Genomic DNA, 11,890 nt, shown 5'->3' on the forward strand with positions numbered 1-11,890 from the left:
GGAGGAAAGCGTCGCGGTGAGGAGAGTGTGGCTACTTTCGAATATTCAAGGGGTTTTAGCGCGGCCGGAACCGTGGTGCTACCTCGTGGCGCAGAGCACAACCAGACTATGGGGCCACCATAACCAGACAAACACAGATATTGCAGCAAAAAAGTGCGTTCTAATTCATTGCTGCTGTAAATTTTCGCCAGCGTCGTAATCGTGTTCACGGGCGGTTCTTTGTATCCAATGGAATGTTCCGCGGAAAGTTCAAAGTGGTTTGGTGGCGTTTCGCACTTTCGCGGGTGGCAAGAGCGGCGCGACTCCGCCCTTCCGAAAACCGCATGTTGTAGACACTTTTCTAATAAAATCATTCAAAAGACGATAAATATTGAAAGATAAAACCAATAAAAAGTGTAAAACTATGGGCTTAAGCAATTTTAAGCTATGAGTGGAGTGTACACGCCAGCTGTGAGCTACAGCCGTAGACGATCGTGCTGTATGCAAAAGCATGGCCTTCGAGATTAACTTCGTACATGGCATAGAGTTTCTAATAATACCCTAGAGGGAAATGTGGCGCTAGTGTCTACGGGGGTTCTCATGAGCGTTGCCTCAACCTACAAGGGAATGATGGGAAGTACAGGCTTCGGATTGACTTCGATCTTTAGACTAGTGGCGTTTGCTTGCGGCGCATTAAACGAAGCTATACTCAAATATTATCGCATAAAAACTAATTTTATTTCTGCAGTATGTCACATAATGTACAACACGCTACATAAACTTTGTATGACTGTGAGATGGAAGCATGGTTTACTATGGTTTATCACCAGGACACACCAGGGTATGCATTCTTGTGCGATTATGTTCCCGATTCAACGCCAGAGAATAATTATTTATTTATTTTTGCAACAGCTATAACAACCATGCATTTACTTATATAAAAATACTCGTCAAGTATTATTGGAAATAAAAATGTTGTATTGTGAGAAAGTTTTGCCCCCTTGAGCGGAATGCTGCAAGTGTCGTCTGCTACGACATCTGCTCGCTACAAACGCGAGAAATTTCTCGCACACGACAGGCACTTGCGAACTCTCTTGCTCTTTCGAAAGGCTGCGTCAGCTGTCACGATTGCTGAACGTCTTCAAGTACTTTTAAGCACATCTGCTGCAGTGCTAGCTAGGACGCTAGTGGCCTCAAACGAGTATGCTTCATCATACATTATATTGAGATACCGCTTCCGAAGCGTTATGGCGTGGCTTTGAAATTACCCATTTTGCGACCCTAGACTACAGCCAGGAAGCAGCAACCTGTCCTACCACAAGTAAGTTTGTGTTCTCAGAGACCTAAAACACGCATTTCAATGAGCACATAAACCAGCAATGCATGATGAAGCCGTCAATAAAATTTGATTGTCAAGCCACTAGAAGTACAACTGTATATGTCTTGTATCAGTAGTGCCTTCTTTTCCCTATTCTGAAGTTTCATAAAGCACGTAACGCTACAGCGTCAACCCAACACACTTAACAAACCAAAGTCCAAACGCTCAAAACATGTTCTTTCAATGTTTACGATGCCGTCGCTTTCTCGTCAGGACTTCGACACCACACCGCGACACAAACATCGTCTCAGTCGCTGGCTCAGCGCGCTATCGCCACTTCGAGCAACATAACAAAGGCAGAGAGCTTTGCGTTGCACTGTCCCACTGCAGGTTAAAGCAATTGAGCTTGAAGCGAAACCAAAACTGAAAAAAAAAACTTGTAGACTGGTTCGCCAGTCAGCAGAACGCCAATCCGAAGCCTGCACTTCCCATCAGTCCCATGATGGTTGAACGATCGCAGCGCCAGATTTCCCTCTAGGTATACTAATATGAAACTCTATGGTACATGGTGATTGCCGCTGTGGTATACGATGTTGACAGTAGAAAACGCTACCGATAAAATGTACTTTTCTATTGTAGAAAAGCTCGTAAGCGCATTATTAATCTTTGTAAAATGAAAGTAAAACTACGTTGTGTGAAATGCGTGATGGGCTTCAGAGTTTCTCACTACATTACCTAGTGAGAAACTATATGCTCGAAGCGATCGCTGCCCAATGTCGGAGTCCATGCGTGTGCAGTTAGCCGAAACCAGGCCGAAACCACCGGCCGAAACCAGCCGAAAACGCAGCCAAGACGCAGCCGCGAACTGCCGCTGCTTCCTTCGGTAACGCGGCGCGTAAGTTGTGCAAGTAGTTGTGTGTATACTGTCGTCCGGTTGTTGTATTGTTTACAGCGATTTGTGTCGGTTGTTTTCACCCATCGCTCAGCTGACATGCCAACCCGCTCCGAGAGCACCGACGGGTCCACTTCCTCTGGTCGCAGTGGCTCCAACGACACGGTGAGCTCTGTCGTCAACGATCTTCTTGACAGCTCATGCCATCTCTTGCTCTTGATTCCAGGTCACAAGGTCTCGTCACTTGCATTGTATTGTTATGTAATTGCACTGTCATATCATTATTTGCATTCTACGTGTTAGAAGCCGAACTAACTGCGCATTGAGGGAGGCACGCAAAATAAATCACTCATTGTTGTGATAAAAATTTGGTAATTTATTTACGCATGGTTCATTCCTTTGAACAAAAGGAATATCCTTGTAACTTTCGATAACAACACGTAACTGCCAAACAAAAGAGCTAACAAATATACTTGGTCCTTGCTCGGTCATTCTGATGGTTTCGCATAACTTCCACTGTGTCCGACGCAGGGCATCGCAAAATCTGAGCGCTCGCTTGAGGATTCAGATAGTTCTTCCCACAGTGCTCAGTGTAATTTGCCAACAATAGTATAATTGGCAGTCACACGGGGTGAAATGTACTGTGTGTTATAGTTGTGGCTGTTTCCTCCGATAATCTCCGACAATCTTTCCTCCGATTATTTCCGATAACTGCCGTTAATGTTGTTAGTTTCACTGATTACAGTTACACAAAAAATGAACACGTCCATTTTAAAAAAAACCAGCACATGTTTTCAACGTTGTTTAATCTTTACCGCACATTCTCTCATGTGAAATGACAACACTCGGTGTGTATAGTATGGGAGCACTTATGAAGGTCTGGGAGCACTTGTGAGAAACTTTAGCATGATACTGAAGTTTGTCTCGAAGTGTTGGACATGGCGCCATGCGCACTATCATGACGTCACCACACGGGCGTAAATTTGCTGACGTTGTGAATCAGTAAGCCTAAGTGTCCTTAAAAAAAGTTAATTATGGGGTTTTACGCGCCAGAACTACGCTCTCATTATGAGGCACGCCGTATGGCTTGACTCCGGAAATTTGGACCACCTAGGGTTTTTTAACGTGCACCTAAATATAAGTACATACACGGGTGTTTTCGCATTTCGCCCCCATAGAAATGCGGCCGGCGTGGCCGGGATCCGATCCCGCAACCTCAAGCTTAGCAGCCCGACAAAGGCTAAGTGTCATAACAATTTTCAAGAGAGAGAGGGCGTTAAAGTGTTGCCCGCGTTTCTTCTAGCTGCGCTTGTGTGTGTGGCAGCTGTAGTGATTGCAGGAACAAGGAGGAGGAGGAAAGAGAAAAGAAGAAGGCAGGGAGGTTAACCAGAATAACGTCCGGTTGGCTACCCTACACCGGGGAATGGGAAAGGGGAAAGCAAAGATCACAGGGAGAGAGAGGAGGGAAGGAAAGAATGAAATTGTGGCAAAGTGAGCCATTATGATGCACACACTGAGGTACAAAGGCCAAGACCGATTATGAGAAGTACTATAGTTAATTATTCACAGTGATCTGATGGTTTACAGTAAGTTTTCTGGATGTAGAGGGTTTGGACCATCATTTAAAGCAATACACTCTTTAAAAAGTTTGCATTCTTTGGGGCTTATCTTGTGCTACAACAATAATTGTCATCTATCTTGCCCGCATTTCCTTTTGTTAAAGCTGTGCACCCAGTACTTCCAGGTCACGAATGACATGCACATTATCAGCGTGACATAGCATTTTCGAGTGGAAAGCAGGGAGTGCAGAGTTTTCAAGAAAGGGAATGCAAGCAAGGCAGATGACAATTATTGTTGTGGGACAAGATAGGTTCCAAAGGTGCAAACTTTTTTAAAGAGTGTACAATGACAAGTTAAAAATGTTGTGTCGCTACTACATTAACATCTTGTCAGAGAAGCCACTGCACCATGATCACTAGCTGACTCCTCTGAATACTAGTTCTTCTTGTCATGCCTACTGTCTTCGTCCCCAAAGCACCCTTCTTGAAGCCATGCCGAAGTCGTGAAGTTGAGGAGCGTTCCAGGGTACCGAGAAACTATCCGGAGAAAAGTTTATTCCATTCTCTTTTTGCGTCAGGTGTCTGTCAACAAATGATACAAACAAGCAAAGAGGTTATGTGTGCGTACAGAAATTCACAACAATAGTCTTTTGCCTTTCATCAAGTAGACATCATCATCATCTTTGTATGTGGTGTCCATTTCTATGCTCTCTCTCTGTCCCCTCTAATTGCACTAGTAAAAATGCCTTGCAGCTGTTGTTTTTCATGCAGTGTCCTGCTTTGTTCTCTCTCTCTCCCTGTCTCTCGCTCTCTTTATTTTTCGTTATAAACACATTAAAAAGGTCATCTCAATGCACTTTCTTTTCGAATGTGTACAGCTTCCTGCAGCTGACACGTGGGGCTCATGGCATGCAGCAGGAGAGTCTCACAACCGCTGTCTCCAGTTTCGGTGAGCATCTTTCCCCAGAGAAGGATGTGTGCAAGTGAACAACTTTTTCTTGCTGTAATATTAATAAAAGCCACTGCCTTGTGATCTATGGAAATGTAAACCCTAACATAAACTGTACGCAAACATAGACGACTCTTTGGCAACATTTCTTTGTGTACTATCAGCATAAATTGAAGTGTGAACAAGGGAAAACTCATCAGAACACCTATTCATGGGAGTGCAATGTCCAATCAGTCCATAACTGGCTTCTAAGCATCGCGTAGTCCCAGACAGAAGTTTTGGAGACTAAATTGGGCAGTGGTTACAAATGCAAACAAATATTGAAACATAACGGTACTCACTGGTTTTCTATTTGTTGTGTTTGAATCTATGCTGGTAGCATATTTCCATATCTCTCTGTGTCTAGTTCGTGCTAAAGTTTTCAGCACCATAACTATAAGGTTAAAGCTAGAGAGGTGGAGAGATTGATTGATTGATTGATTGATTGATTGATTGATTGATTGATTGATTGATTGATTGATTGATCGATCGTTCGATCAATCAATACCCACCATGCACCAACAGTTTCATGGTACACAAATGCATGGTACATGAATTGTAACTTTTCAAAAGTCTTTTGCCATAACATTTGCATGAAAAGGTGTACATATGAGATTCTGACTGATGGAAAGTGTCAATATTTATACAAGTGCCAAAATGTCATTTATTGTGATTGAGCATGAAAGAAACACTTTTGTTTCATGTCATAGTTGACAGCCAGAGATACCGGAGCATGTTAGATGCCTGCAGGCATGAGATACCTGTACAATTTGCATTAAGAAGTAGTCTACCTATTTTCGGTGCTCAATTATAGGGGATATGTTTTTCTTGTAATAAAGTAAAACCACCATGAAATACATTTATTGTTCAAGTCTGAGCCATGTACTGCTTAATTTCTGCAATGGCATTCATTTGTTGCACAGTGTAAGCAAGTTTGTGTGGGGCGTCATGATAAGAGGCAGGAGCACCACAAATTGAGAAACACAAATTGAGCTGTCAAATGCGATGGTCCAGCAAATCTGATAGCTGCACCTTTTTTTTAGTTGTTGCAACCCTAAAACAAGGTGCATATTAAGGCCTGACTAACGTGGCATTGTGGGTGCCCCCTGGTGTGTGCAGGGTGAACAACGCACATGCCCGTGTGAGTTGCTTGCTTTGTGCCACTCCAATGGGTAGCACCCGGTGGTTGGTTCCCTTTGTTGGACGCCGGCTGCCTCGAGAGCTTGCCATGCGCCTCACACATGGCTCTCAGCCAGAGCTGGTCAGTCATCTACCACTCTGCCCCTTCTTCCTCAAACCCATAGTTCTTTCTGATGACTTCTGCCCTTTTCACACTTGTCATATCTTTTGGTTGTTCATTCTTTCGTTTTTATTTACTTATGTTTAGCATAAAGCTTTCATGTGACTCTTTCGCATTCCTTGATACTGATCTCCCTAAGTGTCTCTCATGTCTCCTGAAAGTCGGCTTCTCCACATGGAATACACGGAACAAGCTGGTATCCTGGTTATGCAGCTACAACGAGATATGGTATGAGCACTCCCACGCTGGTGCCACCCCTCAATGTAAGTAGTTAGCATGATAGGAAATTGCTACCTCCTTTTGGGCTGCGGGACATTGGCATGCATAAGCTGGGTGCCTGCTTGACAGTGCACTTTATCAGACTGTCCCGCTAAGGATTTCTCATTTGGCTGCAGAGCTCGGTGCGGGGATGGGTAAACACCATCGCTCATATGTGCTTCCTTAATTCTCAGCACATCTCCCTCAAGGAACTATTCCTTTGCACATCAACTAGCTGGCATTGTTATATAAAAGGAGCAATAAATCGCATTTTTTTTGTGTTCACACTACGGCGTTCAACAAAACTGGGTTTGAAAGGTAGCACTGTCGTACCTCCTTTTCTTATCAGTGCAGTTCTTTATGTGCCTGCCGAATGCAGTGCACTTTATATTGGTGTCTCCATATAAGGTCAGCAACAAAACCCACAACGGTACTATGGCTAAGAAAATTGGAATGCTTCTGGCAGGTGGGTCATACTAAAGGCCCAACATGCTGCCACGTCATCATCATCTTCAGCATATTTAATGTTAACTTTTGAATGAAGACATCTCTAATAACCCATCTATGCACCTACCGACACCGTCTTGTGCCAGCAAATTTCTGAACTTCATCACACCACTTAATTTTCTGCCATCCTCGACTGCGCTTTCCTTTCCTTGGCACCCATTCTAGAACTTGATAGGCCACTGGTTATCTGCCTTACAGATTACATGGCCTGTCCAACTCTTTCTCTTAATCTTGACTAGAATACTGGCTGCCTCCATTTGCTCTCTAATCTGCACCGCTGTGTTCCCATCCCTTAATGTTACGCCTATCATTTTTCATTCCATACCTCGCTACACAGTCCTTAGCTTCTCAAGCATTTTATGTTAATGTCTAGGTTTCTGCCCCATATGTTAGCACCATTAGAATGCTATGATGGTGCACTTTTGTTTTCAGGGATAATGGTAAGCTGCTAGTTGTGACTTGTTAAATCCTACCACATGCGCTTTAATGCATTTTTTTTTATTCCTCGGTAAATTATCTTATCGTGATCTGGGTCTCCTGTAAATAAATGGCCTATATCATACTGTTGCATAGATTCTAGAGGCTGCCAATTACAAATTATTGTTCTCTTGCCAGGCTACTGAACACTACCTTTGTCTTCTGAATATTTATCTTCAGACCTACTCTTGCACTTTCTCAACCAAGGCCTTCAATTATTTATTGCAAGTCATCTCTAGCATTTAGGACAATGCCATCTGCAGATTGCCAAGGTATTCGCCATTGATCCTGACTCCTTATCCTTGCCAGTCTATAACAGCTTGAATACTTCTAAGCATGCAGTGAATAGCATTGCAGAGTTGTGGCTCCTTGCCTGACCCCTTTCTTGATTGATTGTTTTTTTTTCTTGTGAAGAATTAAGGTAGCTGCAGAATCTTTGTAGGTACTTGCTAAGATATTCATGTGTGCTTACTGTACACCTTGACTGCACAATGCCTCCATGACTGCTGGTACCTCCACTGCCATATCTGTAGACTTCCGTTGATTCAACTTCGGTTAATTAGATTTTTTGGTTCATTCGATCCCAGCTGAAGGCCCCAGCCATCATTCATGCATTTCTATGGGCCCAAACTTTTGATATCTCGATCCACACTACATTCGTGTTATGTGGTAAAGCATATGAATGCCGCGAAGTTAGTTTTGGTTTCATGTGCGATAGCACCCCGCAGACAATTTCCGCCCCAATTTTCCTACCAAAAAAGGAGAGGGGGTGTAATCATTGGATAAATACCGTAGTCAAACACTGATGAGCTGCGGATATTGGTTGAAAATCCGCCTAGGTCATGGCCGAAAATAAGCATTTTCGATGGGTGATTTTATTTTTCTGCTCTCTCTCTCTAAATGTTTGTTCAATGCTTCCAGCGCTCCCTAAACTCCGCCAAGACAGAAGCTGCCACTGCAGGGATTGCTACTGGGGTTACTACATGGGTCAGACGCTTGCGTGCTGCCTGGTCAAGTCAGAATTATCCGGCGTAGGCCAATTTTAGGATCAAAATAATGACAGTTTGGGCCCATAGAAATGCATGGGCACCGGCTGGGACCTTCGGTCAGGATTAAATTAGATGAAAAATCTAATTAACCAGAGTAAAAGTAATGGAAGTCTACTGTACTTGCTCATGCATCAGTCACATGCACAGAGATACCATTGTCACGCGATGCATGACTCAGTCAGAGCTAAATTTTGCTCACGCACCATTCGGGCATGCATAGCTCAGCAGTAAGTTTGTCCATCAGAACAGGAATTGTTGCATTTGAGATAGCCCACAGTGCCCTAGTGGGTATGACCTTTCAAACTCAAACTGGTGCTTATCAGAAGTTATGAGGCATGCAAGTGTACAGTTAGTTGCAGAAATTTCACGCTTGCTCGGCTATGGCCCCCCTTTCAACATGTATGGTGCAGAAATGGCGTGTAGAGACTTTGGCAGCAGGAGAGAGGTATATCCAGCAACTTTGATCAGGAAAGAATGTGTCCCTCTCCGTAATGCGTGCAAGCGCAGGAGATTGAGGAAAGCAAAGTAGGCCCATCCATCTACGAATACAGCGGGCTGAAGCAGCATGGGCCAGTCTCGTGCGCCACCAGCTGGGGGGTCATTTCTTTACCCTAGTGCCCAAACACCCTTTGGAAATAAACTGGGCTCACTACAATTAGGAAAGGGAGCGCGATTTCAAAATTAGACTAAGACCCCCACTAGCTGTAACATAACTTAAACATTTAAGCATTTTAATGCATGAATACCATAAGATACTGCAGAAGCAGCCACCCTACTCTTATTGAAAATTGGGTTAATCTAGGTGTGTGCGCTTGTCCGGTCGATCTTTAAATGCCGAGAAGTGCAGCTCACATTCTTTCCCAATGCGCGATGCTGCTCAACAGCTTCAATCTTCCTGGGGACGGTGAAGGAGTGCATCGTGTGGCTAGCGCGTTGCATGGTAAGTGGGGGAACAGTGGCTGCATGCACTCTTTATCAAGATCTGTCTCACTACAGCCCTACAACCACTGTTTTTTCCTTGAAGGACTGTTCATTCTCACTCTGCATTATCTTCAACCCCCATCGGTATTTGCCTTTCCACCGCAAGGAAGCGACTGTTCCTGTCATCGCTTCTAGCAGTCTCGTAGGGACTGCAGTGGGGCGAATATTTCGGCTAATGCTGGTAGGCGCTTCGGAGGGGGTGGACGATTAACATTTAATTTTCAGAATTCTGAAGTTTTGGAAATGTTAATACTGGGCCCCTGTGCGAAACTGGGTGACTCTACGGTATTTGCGGTGGCTGTAACATGTGTATTTGGTTATGTCATTTCTGTACCCTAGTGCCCAGACACCATCTGTAGCGCGCACAAGGTGTTTCACGGGCCTCACTGTGGCTACCTCCCTGATACAGCCTGTCGAATTTTATTTTATCTAGTTTTTTCCTCACTTTTTTCTTTCTTTTTTCACCTTTAGTAGGAGACATGGCTGTTAAACGAGCACTGCCGTTACACAGGTCTATGCAGCATATTGCATCTCAGTTGTAATGGATTAACTATATATATATATATATATATATATATATATATATATATATATATATATATATATATATATATATATATATATATATATATATATATATATATATTCTTATAATGGGGATGGTCTTGAGAAAAAGCTTTCAGCTGCACCTTATAATATATTGGCTGCAAATGTTCTTGATGGTGCCTGCAAGTACTACATGGTTAAGGGAAAGCCTTTACTGCAGGATGTTAAGCTGTTGCTAGTCCGTGGGAGATTCCTTATAGAGTACACTCAGAAACCACCCTCCCTATTCATTCTTTTGCACACTGGAGTAAGCACTTAGCGATTGTACAAGAACTTTTCTAGTAATCTTGATAACTTTAGATGCCTGTGTTATTTTTCATTCAGATGGTGATGCCTCACATGACAATTCTTACAGGGCATTGAACAAATGAAATTTTCCAGTACGCTGCTGGGAAACTTATATGATGCATGTTGGTTATCGGTCATGCCCAGTACAACTCTACATTTTCGCCTGCTGAACGTTTTAAGCTCTGACATTCTAGACATTGCCTGTCCATACTTCTATAGAATATTTGCCCTCAATTATTGGGCAAATTTTAGGCACTACAGGAGTGGGCCAGTGACTGGGTATTGCAATAAGTTTATCTTGCATTGTGTCTCCTGGTTGGTTGCCTCCACAACTGTCTTGTCTGTCCAACTCGGACATCTCTGTGTCAGTAAGGTGTCTACAGAGCGCCAGTGATAGGCTCAAGCACGGGCGAACTCTGTTTGCAGGTCCAGGCAGCCCTGGGTTCCAGCTTGCAGGCTGTGCACGATGCCTGGCTGCAGAGCCTGGAGCCAACGCTGAGCCGGCGAGATGAGCTCCTCCGAGCCCCGGACCAGGTAAGACTGTCGGATCCCTGGGCAGGAGACACGTGGTCTACCCTTTTCAGTGGAGTGGAGTGGTCAGCGGACCAAGGTTGTTGGAGAACCGGGGTTGTTGGAGAAGTATGGGAGAGGCCTTTGCCCTGCAGTGGGCGTAACCAGGCTGATGATGATGATGATGAAGCATGTGGGACACTTGGCATTGCAGGGTTTAAAAGGCCCCCTGCACACCTTTTCTTGAAACTCAACAGTGTGGTGGAATTAGCACGTTGCCTTTCAAGCAATATAGTCCTTAAAATATTTTTGAATGCAATAAAGCAGTGCAAATGGAGGCAAATCATTGACGTACAGGTTAAATAAAAGTGGAGATAAAACAGACCCCTGGGGAACACCCTATTTTAACATTATTTTTGTACTGGAATAGTCACCTATGCGTCACCTGAGAGTGATTACTAAAATAACTAGACAATAACTTTATATATGGGCACCTGAAGCCATTTCTTTCTAGCTTATCAAGAAGTAATGTGTGAATAACAGAATCAAAAGCCTTATACTTCCATCTAAAAAAAAAGAACACATATGAATTCTTTATGCCCTTCCTTTTTATTTCGATTTTCTTGTTCAAGGTTGGCACCTGGAAAAGGTGCCCGAGGGCAACGATGCAGCAGCAATAGGACAGGGAGGCTGTGTTAGCAGTCTCTGCTTCCGCATTTCCCAGAAAATTTGAACGGGTCTGCTTATGTCTGCCCAATGGCTGCCGCCTATGTGGCATGCAATGTCATCGTTGACGCTGCCCAGTGCAGAAAAAGAGCTGGGCTAAAACAGAGACAGCAAGCACTCAGTTATGTGAGACTGCAGGTTCCTTGCTGCATGCAGCAGAATAATATTTCGTTTGCGTGTCCATGCCCAAGATCAGAAAGATTTTCTTAGTGTTCAAAAAATGTTTCAGAGCCCCCTTAAGATAAAAGAGAAAAAGGGAAAAATTTAATTGCTGTGGTTCATATGCTGCTGTTCGGTGTGAGTTCACTACCGTGACCCAATCTGAGTGAGCTCTGGCTGCCCACAGCACATCGTCCCGGTGACCATAGTACAAAAGAACACTCAATGAAGCCAGAGAAAGTATAGGGGAAATTAATTGTCACCTTTCATGTAAATATAGCAAAATACGGTAT

At 43.7% G+C, this 11,890-nt stretch overlaps 1 protein-coding gene across 1 annotated transcript; it reads left to right on the forward strand.

Annotated features, from left to right (window-relative positions):
* Positions 1-1,060: 1,060 nt before the first annotated feature.
* On the forward strand, positions 1,061-11,445 carry LOC142590750 (uncharacterized). Its single transcript, XM_075703177.1, has 6 exons — positions 1,061-2,192; positions 2,284-2,354; positions 4,627-4,697; positions 5,856-5,997; positions 10,629-10,905; positions 11,345-11,445. Exons 2-6 carry the CDS (start codon positions 2,289-2,291, stop codon positions 11,443-11,445), a joined length of 657 nt encoding a protein of 218 aa, XP_075559292.1. The 5' UTR covers positions 1,061-2,192; positions 2,284-2,288.
* The last annotated feature ends 445 nt before the right edge of the window (positions 11,446-11,890 follow it).

The sequence above is a fragment of the Dermacentor variabilis genome, chromosome 8, assembly GCF_050947875.1.
Source record: "Dermacentor variabilis isolate Ectoservices chromosome 8, ASM5094787v1, whole genome shotgun sequence".
In the NCBI taxonomy this organism is placed as follows: domain Eukaryota; kingdom Metazoa; phylum Arthropoda; class Arachnida; order Ixodida; family Ixodidae; genus Dermacentor; species Dermacentor variabilis.

Excerpts from the sequence above, each read along its gene's own strand:
- LOC142590750 (XM_075703177.1), top strand. The coding sequence starts at position 2,289 with ATGCCAACCCGCTCCGAGAGCACCGACGGGTCCACTTCCTCTGGTCGC. Across the intron at positions 4,698-5,855 it reads AACCGCTGTCTCCAGTTTCG|GGTGAACAACGCACATGCCC; the intron begins GTGAGCATCTTT and ends TGGTGTGTGCAG. Across the intron at positions 10,906-11,344 it reads TGATGATGATGATGAAGCAT|GTTGGCACCTGGAAAAGGTG; the intron begins GTGGGACACTTG and ends TTCTTGTTCAAG.